General features: G+C 50.7%; 1 protein-coding gene across 1 annotated transcript; it reads left to right on the top strand.

Annotated features, from left to right (window-relative positions):
• The first annotated feature begins 13,215 nt into the window (after positions 1-13,215).
• LOC112578004 (cuticle collagen 2) lies at positions 13,216-21,252 on the top strand. Its single transcript, XM_044926662.2, has 2 exons — positions 13,216-14,809; positions 21,094-21,252. The coding sequence occupies exon 1, from the start codon at positions 13,216-13,218 to the stop codon at positions 13,969-13,971; it is 756 nt and encodes a 251-aa protein (XP_044782597.1). The 3' UTR covers positions 13,972-14,809; positions 21,094-21,252.
• The last annotated feature ends 827 nt before the right edge of the window (positions 21,253-22,079 follow it).

Below are 22,079 nucleotides of genomic sequence, written 5' to 3'. Positions count from 1 at the left end.
GTGCAACATTTAGACGATTTGTACCATATTTTTGTATATTTAGAAACAGCTGGTTGATTGACTGAATTTTTAATTTTTCACAGAAATGTTTGATGTTGGGGAGACTGTGCCTTTTAAGTCCTCGGAGGAGAGAAAAGATTTGTATAAAGTTTCTTTTTCCATAAATATTTTATATTGTGATGAATGACTCTGAGCAGAAACTCCATGATGGATGAGATGATCTTGCCTCACACATCAACTAAAGGTTCATCTTGCGGAGTCCCGGTGCCCACACCCACTTTAGGAGTCTGCCCCTAAATCCTTTAGATTTCAGTTGTCATCAAACACTTCCATCCCATTTTGGAACTGGTTTTCAAATTCATCTGCGATCATTTGCTGCCATAATTTTAAATAAGCTGTCCTGAGTATTCTGTCAGCTGAGGTGCAAAAAATAGTCCATTACTGGCGTCCTTGCCTTACATGTAATAGACGCCCAATATTTACTCATTAGGTACATGCTGCTGCTGCTGCTGCTAAGTTGCTTCAGTCGTGTCCGACTCTGTGCGACCCCATAGACAGCAGCCCATCAGGCTCTGCTGTCCCTGGGATTCTCCAGACAAGAACACTGGAGTGGGTTGCCATTTCCTTCTCCATTGTGTGAAAGTGAAAACTGAAAGTGAAGTTGTTCAGTCGCATCCGACTGGTAGCGACCCCATGGACTGCAGCCTAGCAGGCTCCTCCATCCATGGGATTTTCTAGGCAAGAGTACTGGAGTGGGGTGCCATTGCCTATTCAATAAATATTGAATATGTATTAATTTTAATGTACTAAAATATTAACATATATTGTGTTACATAGTGAAATACTATTCATATAAATTAATATATATTTAATAATATAAAATATATTAAATTGAATTGAATGCATCTCTCAAGACAAGTAGCTGTGGAAAAGCTACTTGATCTAGCTATTATCTACAAAGCTAGCTATGATCTACAAGACTCTGAATATTGAGTATGGCATGCATGTTTAGTCGCTTCAGTTTTGTCTGACTCTTTGTGACACCATGGACTGTAGCCGGCCAGGCTCCTCTGTCCATGGAGATTCTCCAGGCAAGGATACTAGAGTGGGTTGTGGTGGCCTCCTCCAGGAGATCTTCCCAACCCAGGAATTGAACCCAAGTCTCTCATGTCTCCTGCATTGGAAGGCAGGTTCTTTACCACTAGCTCCACCTGGGAAGTCTCCGTTGAATATGAAATAGGTGCCCAATGCTTCACTAAGGATCTCATTGTGATATCCACAAAAACCTAGGGGGTGGAGCCCACCCTCTCCAGCTTCCTGGAGGGACGCCAACAGTTCAGAGAGGTGGAGGAAGCCCCTCAAGTTTGCACAGCTCACAGCTGTGGGAGTCTGCAGGTTAAACCAGCCAGTCTGCGTCCAGAGCTCACCCCTTCACCCTCTTTGTGCTCCCTAGAACCTGATTCTCTTAGTCCTCCTGTAGTCATTCCTGCCCCACTCTGGAAATTTCCTCAGAGGCCCACCTGGCTGGAGGGAGAAGCAGAGCCGGGGCCTGGCCTCCTGTGGCCCATGGTGGGCGGGGCACTCTCTGCCTCCTGCGCCTGGCCATGGAGGGGTACACCAGATGGACTCTGTCTCCACACACTCTTGTCAAAGCCCGGGTTTGAAATGATGGGCTCGGAACTTCCCAGAGTCATTGATCAGCTCTGACTCAGCACAGCCAGAGAAAGAAGAGAGAAGGTGTCCTCCACCAGGCTCCAGGGAGCTTCGACAGTTGGGGCAGGTGGCATCACTTCTTTCCCCAGGTGCTTGGGGAAACAGAACCTCCTGGTTCTGGACGTGGAGTTGGGCTAATGAGGTCCCTCGGACATCTGACTGTGGCCACAGGCGGAAAGGACAGGGAGTGGATGTGAGAGCCCCGAGCATCAGCCACCAGGAAAACACGTGCAAGGAGTGCCCCTTAAAAACCAGGGGTGAACCTGAGCCGAGTGAGGACAGACACTTCCAGCACGAATTAGCTCCTGATCTCACCTAGCAGCCCCCACCCCCACCCCTTTGTCTGTGTGTGACTCCCCTATGGATTCTGATCAGTCAGTGAATAAAAAGAGAAAAGATGATACAATAACACATTTGCTATACCTTGTTTTTGTTCAGTTGCTAAGTCGTGTCCAACTCTTTGTGACCTCATGGACTGCAGCATGCCAGGCTTCCCTGTCCTTCACTATCTCCCAGAGTTTGCTCAAACTCATGTCCATTGAGTTGGTGATGCCATCCAACCATCTCATCCTCTGCTGCCCCTTATTCCTCCTGCCCTCAATCTTTCCCAACATAATGAGTCAACTTTTCGCATCAGGTGGCCAAAGTAAGTATTGCTATACATTAGGAGTATCTATTCATTAGACATGTTAAACTTCTCCCTTGAACTAAAGACTTGGGAGTTTTGTAAAAATTGACAAGCTAATTCAGTTTAATTGCATTTAGGTGCATTTCCTAGGTACTTGCTATGTACACTGCATGGTGCCAGATTGTAATATCAAGGTGAGGAGGAGTTACCTGCTGGATAATTGAACCACGATGGTGGTCATTTCAGTGTGGGTCTTGGGCTCAGAATCCTGGCTCATTTTTCAGCTGAGGACTGTATGGGAGGGGAGGGTCCACATGCCTCAAGAAGAAAGGGTCTGGGCTTCCAAGGGACAGGCCTTAGGGACTAGCCATGGGGACCTCCATCATGTCACATAATGCCTCTGACCTTCACCTATTTATAAAGTAATTCTTCACTTATATTATTTCTTATATAAATACCCTTTTTGCACATGCATTTGAGGAGTCAGAAGATCATACATGGAAAATATCAGTAGCATAGTCTCTGATTGCTAGTAGGTGTAATTGCTGTGACTCCAGCCAAGAGGTGGGGGCCTCTGACCTCTTAGGCTGAGCCCCATACCTGTCAAACAGAGCAAGTCCTTGACATTTTATTTTCTATAGATTTTTTTTTTCATGGGCCATTTTTAAAGTCTTTATTGAATTTGTTACAATATTCCTTCTGTTTCATGGTTTTTAATTTTTGTTTTTTGACTGCAAGGCATGTGGGCTTTTAGTTCCCCAACCAGGGATCGAAGCTGTACCCCTTGCATTGGCAGGTAGAGTCTTAACCCCTGGACTGCCGGGGAAGTCCTTTGACAGCTTACTTTTTAAAATTAATTAATTTATTTTAATTGGAGGCTAATTACTTTACAATATTTTAGTGGTTTTCCCCACACATTCACATGAATCAGCCATGGGTGTACATGTGTCTCCCATCCTGAACCCCCCTCCCACCTCCCCCCCCAATCCCATTCCTCAGGGTCATCCCAGTGCACCAGCCCTGAGCGCCCTGACGTTTATTTTTAAAGAGCATTATCAGAATTTGATGAAAGGTCACCGACTAGGACAACTGGAAACAAACATTTTTGGGCTCTGCAGCATTGATGCAGAAAGATTTTCCCCCTCTTTTCAGAGGCATCATTCGGGAAGCGCTGACTCAAAGTGTTTGGATGACACTTTCAGGAGAAGGGGAGGGCGCTCAGCCAACACTCGCAGGTGTTATATGGAAACCCCAAATTGGTTACTGTGACTCTCCTGAGATCGGGGAAGGAAGTGGGTAGGTGGACGGGTGGGGAAATAGTGGCAAAACCGGGCTGGAAACCACGAGCTCCATCTGATGAATCTTAGCAAATATTCCTCCCTGTTTCCTTCCTTCTCCTGGGGGCGGGATTTGCATAAGCATTTTCTAGAGTCCAGATAACAAAACCATGCCTTGAGAGACGTTTCACTTTCTCGGCCCAAAATCCAGGCTGATCCTTTCCAAGATGCAGAAATCTTTGATCAACAACAACAAAATATGTACTCACCCTATTCAAGAAGCTTTCCAAATCGCGGCACAAAGGAGGGGCCGATGTTCGCCCACTGCCCACCTGGCGTCCCAGCCGCCCTTTCATCCCTTCATCCTGGAGTATTTTTCTCACAGCAGAAAGTACTTAGACCTTCCTCATGGACCTTAAGCCTTCACAAAGTATTTAATGTTTGCCCCCAAGGGCGTGTAGACATGTGTCCATTCGGCACATGGAGCCAGGCTGCCCCCAGGAAGATGCAGCAGTGTGTTTATCATCAGAGAAGGTGTTTTTCCCAAGACCAGCAATGTTTAGACAGCAGACAGGTTACCTCTGAAATGGATGCACTTTGACAGATAGTGAGTGCTGGCACCTCCTCAGTATGGGGACTGCTCTGCCCCCTTAGGAAAACGGTGCTGTGTGCCAGCTACAAATTGGCACTTGCCATCTGCCTCTACAAAGATTAAATCACAAGCTGCCACGACTGCTGACCTTCAGCACCCCTGAAAGGAGTTCAGGCGGGAGATCAGGAATGAGGCACTCTGTGATCTGGGAAAAACTGGCAGAAGAGATCTTCAGATAGTTAAATGTTTTCAGTAGAAGATTTTATGAGCCCCATTCTTGCATCTCCTCATATCTAGAAAAGCACTAAAATCCTTCGCAGTGACATCTGCTCCTCAGACTAGCAATAACCTTCATGAAGTTAGCAGAAACCTGCAAAGGTGTGTGAATTTCAACGAATATTCAGGGTTGATTTCCTTTAGGATCGACTGGTTTGATCTCCTTGCTGTCCAAGGGACTCTCAAGAGTCTTCTCCAACACCACAGTTAGAAAGCATTAATTCTTTGGTGCTCAGCCTCCTTTACAGACTCTCACATCCATATATGACTACTAGAAAAACCATAGCTTTGACTTATCTGACCTCATCAGAACCATCTTTCTGGGTGCAAAAAGACCTGGATGTTTTTATTTATCCTTTTCTTCCTTCAGCCTTACCTGGTCTCTCCGTAGATAGGATATTGGAACTAAAATGGTGTTCGTCCTGACTTTTAAGATTCCACACATTGATGGCCTGAGTAATCCCAGGAGCTCCTCCATCCTCATCTGATATCCTGTGATTGAAACACTCAGAAATCTGGCTTCAGAAACAAATTCACACTCTAAGTGCTTTGAGAGTTACGTCCATCTTTTCACATGATTCTTTCCTCCTCTTTTCTAAATTGGAATTTAACTTTCTTCCTCTAGGAGGGGACCAAGAAGAAATATCACAGAATGAAATGATAGCTTTGCCAAGTGTGTTTAGGACAAGAATCGAATACCAGAACAACAGGTGAAAATGACAGGCAGCAGAAAGCGAGAATATTGAGTATCAGAAAATAACAGCATTTAAATGTAATTCTGAACCTGGCTGGGACCTGGGGGGGACACTATCCCCCCATCAGTTTCCGAGGCAAGACCCTCACTGAGAGGAGGGGTGATCAGAGTGTCTTCTTTGTGGAAGGCAGGTCTTTCCCTTGGAGAATTGCATGGATTACTCCCTAAATGGATTAAGGAAAAGTCCTGGAGGAAACGTGCTTGCATTTTCTGACCTGCGTGCAGTGAGAGGCCCACCCCCAGCGGCCTGGACAACAGAAGGGCAGGATGCCCTGGTGGCTAATGCACTAGAAAGTCACGCAGCAGCCCACGAGGAGCGCCTGCCCCCTGGCCCAGCGCAGCCTTGGCCTTGGGGCCTTGTGAGGCAGTTTAAGACCCTGGATTAACTTTGGGCCATAGACGCTGCACACTGACAGGCTTTTATTTTCCCCTTCCAATTGGGCATGAACTCATGTTGGTCTGTCATTAGGCAGGGCTAGGCTGGGCCGGTCTTCCTCAGTGGGAGCTTTGTGTCACATGCTATCACTTGGAGAAGGTCTGCCAGAGAAGAGTCAGAAAGGTTACCCAGCCACTCTGGAGCTGCTCCAGCTCTTTGTTCTTGGCCGAGCTCTCTTCTCTTAGCATCTGGAAGACCCTGATGCTGGGAAAGATTGAGGGCAGGAGGAGAAAAGGGACAACAGAAGATGGGATGGTTGCATGGCATCACCGACTCGATGGACACGAGTTTGAGAAAACTCCAGGAGATGGTGAAGGATGGGGAAGCCTGGCATGCTGCAGTCCATGGGGTCGCAAAGAGTCGTACATAACTGAGCGACTGAACAACAATAACAAAGACTTGAAAAACATACAAACAAACTTTCCCTCTGAAACAGTGTAAACTGCTTAGAAACTTCCCTAACCACAGATTTTATCTGCTCTCATAATCTTCCAGAGAGTCAATAGCTACCAATTATCATGGACAATAATAAGATATCAACTTGCTTCATTATTTTCCCAGAAGTACAGGTTTTATTTCTTCTTCTCTCATTTTCAAAGAAGGAAGAAAAAGAAGAGCAGCGTAGAGACCCAGTGAAGGGGAGAGAACAGTGACAGTCTAGTGACAGATATTCCAGGGGTGAGCCATGTCAGGGGATGTTCACCTAGCACTGACCGCCCATCAGAGGCGCCCCCAAGCCCCGTGGGACCCTCCATGTAAACCCACCCAAAAAACCACCATTGTCTAAAGTTTGCATCAAGGTTATTTTACTGAATTCAGGAAGATGATAGTTTTTATGGACACATTTAAGGCTGTGTCAGAAGAAAGTAGAGGCAACCAGCTGAAGCAAGTTTGAAAAAGTATAAAATATATTTGTAGAGATTGCACTCAGATCTATATGTATCATGTACATATACATTTATATATGTGAGAGAGACAGAGACAGAAAGACAGACAGGGCACACTGAACTTCACTGTGACCATTGCAGAGGCAAAAAAGAGGACTGGATACCAATTAAAAACATTATAAGTGTAATAAGCTAGATGTGAAATTAAAAGGTTATATGTGAAATACATTAGATGTCCTTTATCCTCTAAGAGTCTAAAGCCTCTAAGAAATGATATTTTCACCCTGTTCATGTAATAATTTGCTTATGATACACTGTGCTTGCCTCATTGACTTTTCAGAGTGTTTGAATGATAACCCTGATTCTAATTCCACAGTCTCTGCTCAGGGCACAGCACAGCCTTGTGTTGGTTTATCTAGTGCAGTAGCACCAACCCATTCCTGCCCAGACAGAGAAACTGTCCAAACCCTCGGCCTTGGGAAGAGGCAGGAGTCGTGCCCACCGGCATCACTCTGGACCACAGTGATGGCCACCGGGTTTTCAGAGGATGCAGCCAGCCAAACGCACCCTGATCTTTAAGAGAAAAGGGGAAAACAGGGTGGAGAGGTTGTTCTTCTCTGGGTTCTGTACCCACTCCTTGGTTCAGAACAGAGAACAAATCAGAAAGGAATGAATGGTGCCGCCCAAGAAACAAAGCAGCGAGTTATGCAAACACTTCTTAGGGAAGGAATGGATGACACCAGCAATGAATACAAAGGCGATCAGAGACCTGGGCAGGGAGCTCGGTGGGGCACAGTGTGCCGTGGTGCAGGCGGGAAACGTGAAGGTGCAGGGGGTTGGGGACGGGGAGCTGGGCTGCTCCCCCGGAACACGGTGCCCCTCTAGCCAGTCCCACAGAGTTAATCATTGTACAGACTGTGCTCCGTCCAAGCAGAACCTGGAAGTGGAGCCAAGGGAGCTTTCTTCTCCCGTCACGTTGGAGGGCATTGTTGCAGGATGAAGGCGAGAAGCTGGCAGGAGGAATCTTTCCATCCTCCTGGCTGGGGAGTGAACAGGTGGCCCCAAATCTGTCTATGTGGAGGGTGGGGGGGATGGAGGTGGGTGGGGAGAGGATGAATCTTAAAATATAATGTCCTGAAAATTCAATCCCAACCTCATAAAGGAAGGAGGGGATAAGCTGCAAAACAATGTTCTCAAAAAATTTCCACCAAAATATCATTAATGTCAGAAGAAACCGCACGTGCCTTGAGCTGGAAGGAGGGCCAGGTCCCAAGCCACCGTCACCAAGCAGAAAATGCAGCTGAAGTCTTGGTTTGGGGGTTTTAAATCACAGGATGGTTCTGTATGCTGGGTTTGATCTAAAGGTATAGTTTGAAATTATCTATCAGTTAAATGACCTGACTTGTCCCCTAAAGAATCATGTGGTACTCTGATGCTCCAGGGGGACAGATGGCTGGTCTTTGGACCCTGATGCATCACCTACACCCTCGGCAGATGTGAAGTGAACCCTGGTGGCCACCACACAGGACCCTGTGGTGAACACAGGGCGCAGAGGCTGCGGTGGCGGGAGGAGGCCCCGTGGACAGGAGGGGACCCGTGCCCTCTCCTGGAGGATGCCCCTCACTTCCTGACCTTTGCCACATTCTGCTCACCAAAGGCTAGGCAGTCATCTTGAAGTGTTCTGGCCCAAATGTGGGGAAAACTTCCTTTTGGGGATTTCTCTTAGCCTGGCTGAGATGTGTAATGTGATTTTTTCCCCCAAAAAATTTGAAAAAAAAAATGAGAGAACAAATAGCAAATTATGTATAAGAAATAAGGCCAAAGGGACTTCCTTGGCAGTCCAGTGGTTAAGAGTCTGAACTTCCACTGCAGGGGACAAGGGTTCAATCCCTGGGCGGGGATCTAAGATCCTGCATGCCACACAGTGTGGCCAAAACTCCCAACAAACAAAAGGCCAGCTTTCTCACCTCTTCTACGGGGTCTCACCTGGGACAACCATGCTTCATCTCAGAGGCCGGCGAGGCTGGGCAGTCACCTCACCTCCTCGCCAGCTCACGTTCCCTTCAAGGACCCCATCTCCTGGACATGCAGGGGAGAAGGACCCCAGGGCTTGGGGCCCTGATGCAACTTAAGACACAAACACATGTTTTTATGTGCTGTGTGTGTGCACTGTGTGTGTTGTGTGTGCATGTGTGCAGTGTGTGTGCATGTGTGCACTGTGTTGTGAGTGTGTGTACTGTGTGATGTATGTGTATGTGTACAGTGTGTGGTATATATGAATGTGTGTACTGTGTGTGTGTGTGTGTAGTGTGTGTGCACGTGTGCACTATGTGTGTTGTGTGTGTGCACTGTGTGTTGTGTGTGTGCACTGTGTGTTGTGTGTGTACTATGTATGTTGTGTGTGTGTGTGTGTACTGTGTGTTGTGTGTTTGTGTACTGTGTGTGTTGTGTGTGTGTGCGCGCTGTGTGTGTTTGTGTACCGTGTATGTTGTGTGTGTGTGTGTGTACTGTGTGTGCATATGTGCACTGTTGTGTGTGTGTGTACTGTGTGTGTTGTGTGTGCATGGGTGTACTGTGTGTTGTGTGTGCATGGGTGTACTGTGTGTTGTGTTTGTGTACTGTGTGTTGTGTATGTGTGTGCTGTGTGTGTTGTGTGTGTGTATGTGTGTGGTGTAACACACACACAAATCATGGGACGCAGTGCAATGAATCCTGTGCTCCAACAGAGCTCAAACCTGTCTTTGCCGCCCACCCCAGAACCGTCCCAGTTGGTAATTCGATCGGAGAGGTCTATTTTTCTTCAGATGGTGAGGACGGAGAGACTGGCAGATTAAATAATCCCAACCCTTAGACGAGATGCCAACTCCTATATCCAGTACCTGCCTCAGCCCTGTATTCTATCAAAAGTAAAAGAAGACTGGATCCGTGCACTAAATGCAGCTCTCACAGAATTCGAAGTGCAGAAGAGTCAGTGCATCCTCATCAGAAAAGCAGAACGCAGAATAAAAGAACCAAGCTTCCACTGAGAGTATGAGAGAGGCTGAAAATAGTTTGGTGTAATTATTTCACCATAGTCCATACTGAGGTATAGGCAGGTAGACAATATTTATAAAACAAAATTGATGATATGTCTTAGGCTTTCTCTATATCACCAGGAAGAAATTGGCAGAGAGGAAAAAGAATCCACTTAGTTGGAATCATTCATCCTTATTTCCAGACCAGATCTTACAAGTGAATTCAGTCTCTGAAATCTGGGCAAATCGCAGGATTTTGTTTTCACTCTGACCTTTGGAATCTGGCTCATTAAGGCTGGGTCTGTGAGCCCGGTGGACCATCCTCATACTAAACTGACCTACTAGAAGCCAGCCAGTTCAGCTAGACAACCAGCTACTAATCAGCCAGTGTCTGGTTAATTTTTACTGCTCATGAGTTTCCAGGGTTTTTAACAGCCTGCATGCAGGTGCTGAAAGGAACTTTTGCCTTTCTCTTTGTCCTGCCCAGTGGGGACAGGAAGAACAGCCTTCCGTGGGAAACACAGATGAGATTCAGTGACAGTAAGTGAGCTCCAAGGCTGTGGCCTCCCTGCCAAGCCACTGGCAGAGGGCACAGCCGAGGACTGCCCGCTACACCAGGTACCCCTTCAGTCTCTCTGCTGGGGCTGGAGCAGAACGTGGAGATGTGGGTGGCATTAGTGACATGGTGCCATTAGTGGAGATCGGGGATCATAAGAAGACACCCAAATTCCCCCACAAGTCCTGCCTGTGGTCTCCCGGTGTACAGGAAGGACACTCTGCGGGGTAACCGTGTGTTGAGGATATACTTTGGCTGTCTCCCCTGGCAGGGTCATTGGAGGAAGAGCTCATCACTCAGTAAACAGAGAAGGGAGATGCTTATACTTAATAAGCCATTGCAAATGGAAAAAGCAGGCTCCTACCCAATGAGATTCTCTCTGAAAACAAATGGCTTGGATCCAAACACCACAAAGCCCTTTCAGAATGCCCTCAGTCCCAGTGGCCCCAGGACATAATCCCCCAGCATCTTCTCTTTCACACGGAAGCAGCTTTAACAAGGGAAGAGAGAACGACTGTGTGTGCATGAGTGTGGCACAGTCATGATTTTTTTTTCTTTTGTCTTAAGTCGTGGAGCCCCTGATGGGCAGTGAGTGCATCCTTCTCTCTGGGGAGCAGCCGCTGCAACTGAAGGAGAGGGCCAGACACAGTGACACCAGAGCCTGCACATCAGCCTTCCCAAAGGGTGTGCTCAGGCCCCTCCCTCCACAACCCCAGCACCACCACGGAGCTCTGGCCCTGCAGCAAGGGGCAGGGTTGGCCTGGAGGCAGACGGCAAGTGGTGGTCTCTGCCAACACTGGCTGCTCTGGTTTCTCTCGTCTGTGTCCTGGGCCAGCCCTCCTGTTGGATAAAAGAAACAGTGTGGTTCAGTGGTCAAGGTGGAGCTTGGGCAAGAGCTGGGGCCTCCGAGCCCGGCACCACAGTCCTTGCCACTGATTATCATATGCCCACGCTAGATATTTTCACTTAAAATGTGGGCAATAAAAATACTGACCGGTCTCCACAGCCTGTAATGTTAAAAGGAAGTGGAAAGGAGGACGCGGCACTTTCTAAATACGCCACAGAGAACTTCTAAATAAGCCTGGCTGAGCGCACCAGTGACCAGGGCTGAGCGAGGCAGCGTAAGCAGAGGTTGCCCTGCAGGGAGACAGTTCCCAGCCAGGGGGTCGGGGTGGACTAGCCGCCCTCCTCCCTGTACGCTAGCTATTTTTCAGCCCTCTCTCAGGAAAAAGGACTTCAGAGGTTTCTACCAGCCCCCACACGTGGCCAGTGTGTGGGACACTGGTGTCTCTTCCAAGTGGAATAAACCAAAGAATCCAGGAAGAAGACAGACACACTTTCTGTCTTCCCTCCTCTCAACTTAAGAGGTGCTGAATCTCTGGTCTCCTTCTGTAAACAAAGAAAAGAATAGGACTCACTCATACAATGGCCCTTCCATTTTTCCAGCTTGTGATTAAAAAGGGAGGTGATTACAAATGATTATAGACGGTGTTAGGTCTGTGTACCCCTCTCTCTTGGGCATTTTCTCCAGATTGTACAACTGGACTCAAAAATGAAAGAGTAGAGATTTGAAATAGTCATCAGGGTGTTTCCACTCTGCTAAAATCCACAGCCAATTTTCCTTATTAGTGTTACTTCATTAGGTTTGCGAGTGTGCACGCATGCTGAGTTGCCTCAGCCCTGTTCAACTCTTTGTGACCTCCATGGCTTATAGCCCGCCAGGCTCCTCTGTTCATGGGATTCTCCAGGCAAGAATACTGGAGTGGGTTGCCATGCCCTCTTCCAGGGTACCTTCCTGACCCAGGGATCAAACCTGTGTGTCCTGAGTCTCCTGCATTGCAGGCAGATTCTTTTCCCTTGAGCCATTGGAGTAGGTACCACAATCAATCATGATTCGGCCTTAACGAGTTCTGACACATACACCAGGAACATTAAGTGAAATAAACCCGTCACAAAAGGACAAATACTGTATGCGTCCATGTATATGAGGGACTCAAAAGTCATCAAATTTATGGAGACAGAAAATAAAGGTGGGTGCCGGAGGCTGGGGGAGGGAGTCCGTGTTTAATGGGGACAGAGTTTCAGTTTCGGACAATGACAGTGTCCTATGGGTGGGGTGATGCTTGCTCAACAGTAGAAATGTCTTCAATGCCACTAAACCGCACACTTGAAAACGGTGAAGACGGAGAATTGCATGTGTCTTTTACCAGAATAAAAACTGTCCATCTGACGTCATTGTCTACTCTCACTACATTCTTGGGGGGTGGGGTGGAGGGGGACAGGCATTCCAGTCCCCAGGAAGGGTGGGAGAGGCCTCTCAGTCCTTCACCATCTCTGGGCTTGGATCTGAAGATCCTCTGCTTTTCCTGGGATCTACATTCCAGCCCCTCTGGTCTCATCACCAGGGCCAAGCCAGGGGTCTCACTCAGGCTGCCCACCCCCCTTCCCGCCTCTGGCCCTTTGCTTCAAGGTATGGAGACAGGTCACCCACTCTGGAAACATCCGGGCAGATGGCAGCTGCGGGGTCTGAGGAGAGGGCGGTTTGGGCCTTGACAGCCACCTCTGCTCCCTTCCTGTCCTCCCTTCGAAGCTGTTCAGGGACGCCAGCCAGCCCCTCTGCCAACTTTGAGACTGCGGAAATCCCCTGAGCGGACAGGAGCGCACGTGTACCGCCCACAATCGCGGGCCTCCTCGGTGGCCTGGAACGTTCAGGAGGGGCCGAACCTTCGCAAGCTCCAGCCCACCTTCTGGGGTGCCGGCTCTCTCTCCTCTGTCGCACCCTGTGCCCGGCTTCCCGAGCCCTCTCCAAAGGCCCATGCAGGACTCCCCACTTGTTAAGTCTTCTCCAAAGAGCAGCTCCCGAAAAGCAGCCGCCTGAAGCTCCCCAGAGGCCCTGCAGGACCAAATCGCCCTCCATGACGCATTTTTGTTTTGTAGCCGTTATCCTCTCCCATCGCCCTTCCCCCATCCCTCTGGAAGCTTCTTCGGCTGCAGACCTCTTCATTATGTGGCTGTTTCTTTCCGGAACCTGGTGCTCCCTCCGGGGACTCCTTGGTACTTTTCACTGCTGGCCAAAAGGAGAATGAGAACGCGCGAAGGGCACCAGGGCCCTATAAGGCAGGTGCGAGACGATCCTCCGCCTCCTGTGGCCTGGGGCGCACAGAAGGGAGGACAAGGCGCAGGGGACGGTCCCGAGACCGCAGACGGCCGCTGCATCCCCCGGCCCCCGCTCCCGGGAAGTGGGCTTCGGGGGGCTCCGGATTGCCGAGCGAGTGTGCGGTGCGCGCGCCGGAGGTGGCGTCCGGCCGGCACGGGAGGAGGCGGAGAGCGCCCGCCCGGGGCCGCGCGGCCAGTCCCCACCTCCGTTCGGCCTCAGCTGCGGCTGCTCCCGTTAGATGGCGCTCGAGGCTTTCCGACCGCTAGCGAAGGTGCGCGGGGCCGGGCACACAAAGCCCCGTGGGCCGGGGGCGAACGCAGCCTGCCGGCGAGGGCGCGCGAGGCCGGGCCCCCGCGGCCGCACGCAGGGCCCTGGGCGCGGGAGGGGCGCTCCCGCAGGGACCTCGGCGCGCCGGCCTCAGCGTCCACCTCTTCGACCCTCCGCCCACTCGGGCTCGGCCCCGGGGTCCGGCTGCATTCCCGGGAGAGAAGCCGCGAGGCTGGCGGGGGCTGCGGGGCGCGGGGCGCGCGAGTGGGACCTGAGGCCCAGACACTAGCCCCGAGATCGCCCCAGCCCGCTGCTCCTGGACAGGCCGGCCGGCTCTCCGTGAGTCCGGCCTCTGCTTCGCGGGGCAGCAAGCAGGCAGGTGCGGGGTTGGTTGTTGTTGGAACCGTCCGCTGAAATTGTGGTTCGAGAAGAGGTTTAATAACGTCCGCTGAAATTGTGGTTCGAGAAGAGGTTTAATAAACTTCGTGCGTGCGCATCTTCAACAGCGCCGGGCAAACTTTCTTACTGCCCCCGGTGCCGGTGGATCCCGGGGAGGAAGCTCCAACAGCCTCCTTAAAAAAAAAGAAAGAAAGAAAGAAAGAAAGCCCTGGGGACTGGCGCGTGAGATGTTTCGGTCAATGTCTAAGTAACTGTAGGGGGGATTACGGAGCGAGCTTTCTTTCCGCCAAGTTCAGCTCTCCTTCCACCCCCTCCAAGAAAAGTGACTCGCTCGCACTCTCCCGTCCCCTAGGCCCCTCCTCGTGCCTCCTGAGCGAGCCCAGCCGTGGAGAGGGGTGCATTTCTCGGAGTCGGAACGCGCAGCACCGAGACCTCCTTTGTGCCTGCCCTTGGCTGTGAACTTTCCCGCGCGGCGGGTTCTCCTTTAAGAAAATAGCGATCTCCATGAATATTTAATACAGCGCGAGGGCCGTCCGGGCGGAGGGGAGCCCCGCGCCCGGGTCCCCACGGCCGCGACGCGGACCGGGGGTCCAGGGGCGCGAGCCCAGCCGGGGCGCGCGGCCCGGCGCGTTCATTTCCATAAGAAAGCCGGCGGCGCGGTCGGAGAGAGGATCTGGCCCCCGGTCGCCCTCCCCTGGGGACCCGGTTTTCTGCTAGAAGCGGGCTCGGGAGCTCAGAGTCCCAAGTGTGCGCTTTGGTCTTTGATGCTATCGACAAAGTGTGGTTTCAGATGTTGCCCCGGGTGAGGCCGGTTTCCTGTCTGTGTGTGGAGTGGATGGAAGGACAGCGCCGGGTGAGTCCAAAGCGGGGAGCGGGCTGCAGGCCCGCGGACGGAGGTGGGGGCGGCGCCTGGCGGAGGAAGTTCTCCGGCCCGCAGGGTTCTGAGAAGGGGACCAGGTGGAGACCGAGACCCCCGCACAAAAGAGCGTTTTGGGGGTGGTGGTGGAGGGGGGGTGATGAGGGACGAGGGGTCGCTAAGCACCGCGCCCAGGCGGCCGCTGGTGGGAAGGTCTGGCGCGCCTCGCCGCTGGGTCCCTCTGCAAAGACCCAGGCAACTTCGCCTCGCCGCCGCTGACCCTCTTCCTGCGAAGGAATAAAGTGAACTTGCTCAGATCCTCGATTTTGCTGGCGGTTCAGTTGTTTCTGCTTTGGTATTGAGTTTGTTTCTGCCGTTTAGTATTAGCAGCCAAGTGTCCTCAATTCTCAAGTGTGTGTGTATATTTATATATTCTGTAGTGTGAGTGTATGAAACCTCCTAGGTACTTTATGATATATACATATATAATACACATATATATTCTATAGTGTGTGTATATATATGTATTCTTTTGTGTGTATATATATTCTATAGTGTGTATATATATTCTATTGTGTGTATATGTATTTTATTGTGTATATATATATTCTACAGTGTGTGTATATGTATATTCTATAGTGTGTGTGTGTGTATAAAACACACACATAAATATATATATGAAATCTCCTAGGTACTTGATGATCTCATCTGGATAAATTAAAACCCAGATCTGTAATATTTATTCTTAGTTTACAAAAGGCAGGGAAAAAATGTGTGAGACACATGTCTGCAAATATATCACAAGTACTTTCCTTCTGCTTGAAAAAGTTGCTGCAAGTGTCTTCTCCTTCGCTGATCCTGGACCACTTCTACTTCTGGGGGAAACTAAATCTGGTCACCAATAAAGCACCCATCCGATCAAGCAATTAAATACCAATTATGACTACTAATGACTGTATACTAATGACTAGAGTTGAGGACTCCAAACCCAGCTCCAGGTAATCAAGCCGTTTCAAAATTCTGCTACCTCAGATCTTTACAGCACGCCATCCCAGTAAAAGAGGTAAGAAGACAGATGATGTTCTCAAAGAGTTCTCCAGGAGGTAGACATGGTCGAATTTATTTCTTTCTGTAAAGCCGATGTTTACTCCTGGTAGATAACGGAGTCTTCATTTCTGGCGGAATGAAGTGATGCAAAGTGTAATTGATGGTGGTGTTTATTTGGTGAGGATGCAGAACTGGTGGGCAGGCTAGGAGGGGAGGGTGCGTTCTCTCTCCAGTTACTCTGGTAAATGCTGAGAGCCCTGGACGATTTTAAGAAACAAGTGTTTTAAATCTTTACCTGGGGTCATGGATATCAAGATGGCTGGGAGTTGAAGAAATGAGGGATGGTGAACTCAGAGGGCAAAGGAGAAATAAGGAACTTGGTCCAGGTTTCAATTTTTCTTTTTGCTCATGGGTTCGCATGGTTTTAGCCTGAGTGACTGTTCAAAAGAAAAGTTGAGTGAGACTCATCTGCTTGGTGAAAAAGCTACTGGGGCTGAGGATGGTTCACGAACCTCCTTGCCTCTTTAAGGACACCCTCTTCTTATCCCAAATGGAAATCCATGCTTAGTTCTGGTATGGGAGGGTGCGGCATGGATGGAGGGAGGGAGGGAATGCATTGCTGTTGGGAATCCATAGTGAGAGGACAGGGCAGCTGGCAGGGGCCCTGAGCAGCCACCATGAGGCAGGCAGGCTCAGCCAGGGGGCTGTTGGAAGTGTCCCTCCCCTCTGCTCCTTGCCAAGAGTTCAGCCCTTTGAGCCTGCCTGTTGGGGACTCTGGGAGAGTTGGGGCAGTGAATGTGTTAAGGACATCTCCCCAGCTCCTTGCTGGCTCCCGGCGAAAGCCAAAGCAGCAGCATACACCTGGTTCTGATGTCTTTACCAGGCTGGTATAATGCCCAGGCTGCACGCGGAAACCTGAGCTACCTTTGACCAGCAAACTCCTCGGCTAAGGAGCATAAATGTGGGGATGGTTTCAGAGTGCCTGGCTGCCCCTGCTCTCCCTGTGAAGCACGTGACTCCACCCCATTCTATTCCGTTAGAGTTAATTGCCCTGCAGTGAGGATATCTCACACCTCAGCCCAGGAATACAGCAGAGAAAGGATCCCCCACGGGTAACTGGACAGTGCAGGGTCAGCTTGGACAACTGATGGGTCCCCAAACCACATCTGAATGAAATGGGCCTGTGGCATGCCTCGCTGGTGGCTCTTTTTGCCCGGCTCAGGCTGTCAGCCGCCCCCATGAGACCCTGTGGTTCCAAGTAGAGCTGCAACCACCCCTGGGAGTGGGCAGCTGATCCCAGAGGCAGATCTTAACAGGACAGCTCCACAGTCAACAACTTATTTCCTGCTGACCCTGAGGCTCCCAGGGAAGAGGGGGCTAGAGGCTGGCATACAGCTCCCAGAATCCAGGCAGTATGGGCCCTGCCTACCACAGGGCCTGGCAACGGGGTAACGAGCAGGCCAGGGCTGGGGAACATGGCTCAGGAAATCTGCTGTTCCCTTTGCTGGGGTTGGCTGCACACAAGTCCGAAACAGCAAATATATGTGAAGAGGGGTGTGAGTGGAGGCTGGTGTTGGCCCTGTGTCCTGCCAGGGTCCCAGGGCTCCATGCTGGAAGAAAGATCCCCCAAAGGTGGCCTGGGCAGATTCCAGAGGCCATTTGGTCCTCCCTCCACCCCCATCACTCCCACCTTACCTCACAGAAGGCCCGCATCATCTAGGTCTGAGAGAACTTGCTTTCCCAGGAAACCTGGTGGTGGGGGATTCTGGTGAGAGTTGGAGGCAAGTTTTTTCACTTTACTTACAAATTGTTTGAAAAGTGACATAGAAAGAGGATAGTTACTCACATAGGGCTCCTTTGGGGTCAGAAAACTGCCCCCCTGCATAAGCCTCCACTAAATGGAGGTTAGCAGAGGGAAAGAGTTTGCTCTGTCTCCTCCACCCAAGTCAGTACAATTGAATTTTGTGCTTGAAAACAGTGCTGGAAACTTTCCCCAGCCAGACCCACCTAAGTTTCATCAAGGTTTCTTGTCAGCCACTCTAACCCACTCCCATCTCCTTTTCCTTTCTTGTTTGTGGCTGAAAGTTGCATTTGAGGAGGGTTTATACAATGTTGTTCATGTCAGCAAGCCTCCCCTTCCTCTCCTCTCTCACCCATCCCCCTGGATGGAATCGAAGCTGGAAACCACACACACACAGAAAAGATTCTCTGTAAAATTTTCTGCTATTCTTCCCGACTAGAGGAGTTGACAAGACGTAGACACGTTAAGTTGCAGAAAATACAGTGGACTGATCAGCCAAAATGCATCTCATTTGCACTTGTACGTAGCCAGGGGTAGGAGCCAGTGTCACTCACTGCCTCCAGCCCTCTCGCCATGCTGGGCTGACTGGCTGGAATTTCCGAGCAGGCCCCGTTGCAGGGGCCGTTCGTGGGGTCACAGCCCCAGCCCAGCCTAGGCCAGCGGGAGGAGGTGAGGGTGGTTTGAGGCATCTGGAGGCCTAGCCTGAGGGCTGCAGCCAACTTTGGCAGATCCTCTGCTCTGGGCGGCTTGGGGGCTGGGAGACCTGGAAAGGTGGGTGCTGGCCACTGGGTGCTCAGGTCGGCAACCATTCCCAGTAAAGAGATGGCCATTGGCCACATATCCACATATTACATCGCCTCCCACCTCTCTCCCAAGGTTCTGCCTTCATCACCCACTTTGTGCTCATCCACCCACGGGTGGAGGGACAGCTCTGCGCATTCCGGGTTCTTCCACCTGCTTCTGTGTCCTGAACTGGGACCCTGAGCTTTTTGCTCTCTTCCTGCCTGTCTCATTCTCAGCCCCTCCACCACCCCCCACCGAGTTCCCAGGGAAGCCAGTGGGGACAGTTAGGGTGAAGTCACAGAACTCTGAGGTATTCCCACTCTCCAGCCAGCCACCCACCCACTTTCCAGTGCTGCCTTGAACTGTTCCAGACCCTGGGGCTAGGGCACAACGTTGGCAACCTGTATGTTCTGCCACCCCCACCACCAGCAGCTGGAGGCCCAGGCTGCGCTGGGGTGCAGGGTCACCGCCAGGGCTCTGCACGGCCAGGCTCAGGCCTCAGGAAAGGCAACCTGCCCCAAGAGCGTGTCCTGAAGGCGTCCTTTCCACAGTGTCCCGCTGGCTTCCCTTGCAAGGCCCTGGTGACTCAACCCCCAGAGCTCCCTGCTCCAGTGCTCCGTCTGGCCAGGCAGGGAGGCGTGCCGGGCCTTGCCACCTGGCATCCAGGCACCCCTGGGCCCCACCACAGCCCATCGCCTTCTCAGACAACCAGGTGATTGCTCAACAAGACCAGCGCTCGCCCACCCGCCCGGGGACCAGCCCGCGGCGGCCTGCAGGAGCACGGGGCCGAGGTGGAGAATCCGTGCAGCAGGCCCCGCGCCATGTACAGCCCCGGCAGGTCCACAGAGCCCCAGGGACCATCAAGGGACTCCCGTCTCAGGAGCTGGGGACACGCCTGTAAGGTGTGCAATCCTTTGGAGATCCCTGGTGCTACTTTGGCACGAATCCTTTGTTACAGCTTCGGCAGCCTGCTTGCCTGTCAGCGGTTCCCGCTCCTGGGCCCCTCCACCACCCCCTGCTCCCTCCTGCAGAGAGGGCTGGGTGCAGGGATGCTGCCCGGACCAACTGTCCTGCTCCACAGCCCCTCCTGCCAAGTGCTTGTCCCTCGGTTACATCTCCCCTTGGTGCTTGGGGCAAATGAGCACGGTTTGCACCACCTTCACCTTTGTGGCGAGGTTCTCCCAGAGAAACAGGCTTTCTGAATGTGACCTCGGGCGGCAGCAGGCAACTTCCCGCTGCTGGTGAGAGAGCTGCTCTCCTGCCCCAGGCCAAGGTGATCGGGTGCATGCCGCAGGGCCATGGGCAGGGGGTAAGCTGCTCTCCCACAGTCAGGATTTGAGGATCCTGACCAAAAGGGCAGGGTAAGGATAACACGGCTGGGGCCTAACTTGGCTCCTAAGGGCTCCACGGCCACCAGGGCCTGGTGTTCCTAGGTAGGAAGGTTCTCCTCCAGCCCCCAGATTAGGCACAAGTTCTCTTTAGCCTGAATACAGCTAGAGGCAGGGTGTTTAAAGGATGCTCCAGCACAGGCACAGAGGACGTGCAAGCTATGACTGTTTCCATGCACATGGGCTTGCACGCATCGTCGTACGAGGCCACACTTTTCCCATCTCTCAGAGTTTTTCCATTTAATCTGTCTTAATTTCTTTTTCTTTTTTTCTGCCTACACATAGTCACCTGGGTGAGGGCCTATCCCCACAGAAAGTTCTGGGCATTATGTAACACAGGTACACAGGGATCCCTTTGGTTACCAATTTGTTCCAATCAGCCAGCAATTGGCTTTCTGGCTGGGATGGGGGTGATGCGAATAGAGGTGGAGGCTTCCTTCCCTGGGGGGGCTTCCCCCGCCTCCTTGAAGCCCCAGTTCAGGCCTAGAAACAAAAGAGTAGGTAACTGATCCATCTTTGGTCTCTCTTCGTGCCACCCGCCTCGCCTACAGACCTGCAGGCCTTCCTTTTTGATAACCAGAGGACAGCCTATGAATTCAGGTACACAGGTAGGGAGCGCTGAGCTGTGAGGCACTCCCCACCACTGAAAATCAAAACTCCCACTTTAGGTGTGGGCTGCAGGCTTGAGCCTTGAGTCTCCACCACCTCCTCTCCCCTCCCTGGACCTCAGGCTATTTGCTTAGCCTCCCTTTCTTGTTAAAATAGTTCCTGGAAGAGCTAAAGATGTCAGGTTCCAAGCATTTTAAAGCCCTGTTGGGAAAAAAATCTTGTAGGGGTATAAAACACAATCAGCAGGATAGCCTGAGCAAGTTTGAAAGATTTCTTTCCCCAAATGTTAATGAAAAATTGTTTCTAGGTGTTGTTTTGTTCACGGATTGTTGTAACCTATACAGTCTCAAGCCCAAGCTAATAAGATGTTTGTTTTCATGTTGTTAGTTTCTGGGTGATACTGTACTTTCTAGCTAGACCTAATTTATTTTTCATTTTAAACTCTGACGGAGAGTTTTCAACCTTGGAAACATGAGTGAAGAATAGACTCTCTCCCTCAGAGATTGTCACAGGGGCAGAGTGGAAGGACCCCTTCACACCTCCAGGTTGCCCTGCTTGAACCTGGGTGGACTGAGGGTGGCAGGTTTGCGCACCTTATATTTCAGTGCTCGCGCAAGGGAAGCTCTCTGAAACGAGTATCTCTTCTATTTCAGTGTGCAGTGTTCCAGTCAACTAAATGGACTTGCCTTCAGCCAGGAGGGAGCCAGTTCTGCAGGACAGAACTAATATTGGGTCTCCCAGGAAGCTCTTCATCAAAACAGCCCTTGTCCTTTTGTTTTTGTTTCTGAATTAAAAAGATGCCTTTGCCTTCCTCTCCGTATTCACCCCCTTATTTTGTAGCCACAGTGAAAAGTGGAAATCAGTTCTGTTCTTTATATCCTCTGTTGTCGTCTCATTTTGGGGGCCTCAGGAAGCTCCAAACCCACCTCGGTGTGTCCTGTGCTTCTGACGTATACTCACTACTCCCTGGGTCACCCGGAGACTCACACTCGGTTTTTCCTCCCCTTGGGTATCACCTCTCTCCTAAAGGATGCTCCTCTCCCAGTTCGCTGGGGAAGGAGCTCTATTAGAGAAAGCATCCCCAGTTAATGAAGACCAGGGATAAGAAAACAGAACCAGCACCAGCTCCAGGTATGACTGGTCAGGAAGAGTTGAGGGCAGCAGGCACATTGCCACAGACATTTCTAAAACTCTGGCAACTAAGTGAGGTTTACAGTCAGATTTTGCTCAAGTTATTTAAAGTTTAGTTTTGTTCACAAGCACACACATGCACACACACCCCAACTAGGGCTAAATTACCAGTACAGTTTCACTGGGCAACTCTGGTGACAGCAACCACTGCCAACAAACTTAATTTTCTGAAGAGTAAAAACACATACACACAAAGGCCTCTCCGTGTCTTTTAAATGATATTTTATACTATTTAACATCTCCACAGACAGGAATTGGCCCAGATACTATTGCTTCTTTTCCTAGGAACAGGTAAACTAACCATTCTTCCTCCCCTCCCCCAGACCCAGATATTTTTAAAAGCTAAAATTTCTCTTTCCAAAGGCAGGAGAAGGAACAAATTCCATTAATGAATTACGTACAAGGAATGTGGCTTCTCCAGGGCAATTATATTTGTAAATAAATGGCT

The sequence above is a fragment of the Bubalus bubalis genome, chromosome 12 (genome assembly GCF_019923935.1).
Source record: "Bubalus bubalis isolate 160015118507 breed Murrah chromosome 12, NDDB_SH_1, whole genome shotgun sequence".
NCBI classification, from domain to species: domain Eukaryota; kingdom Metazoa; phylum Chordata; class Mammalia; order Artiodactyla; family Bovidae; genus Bubalus; species Bubalus bubalis.
Note: the sequence above shows the minus strand (reverse complement) of the source record. Positions and strands in the feature narration are given on the sequence as shown.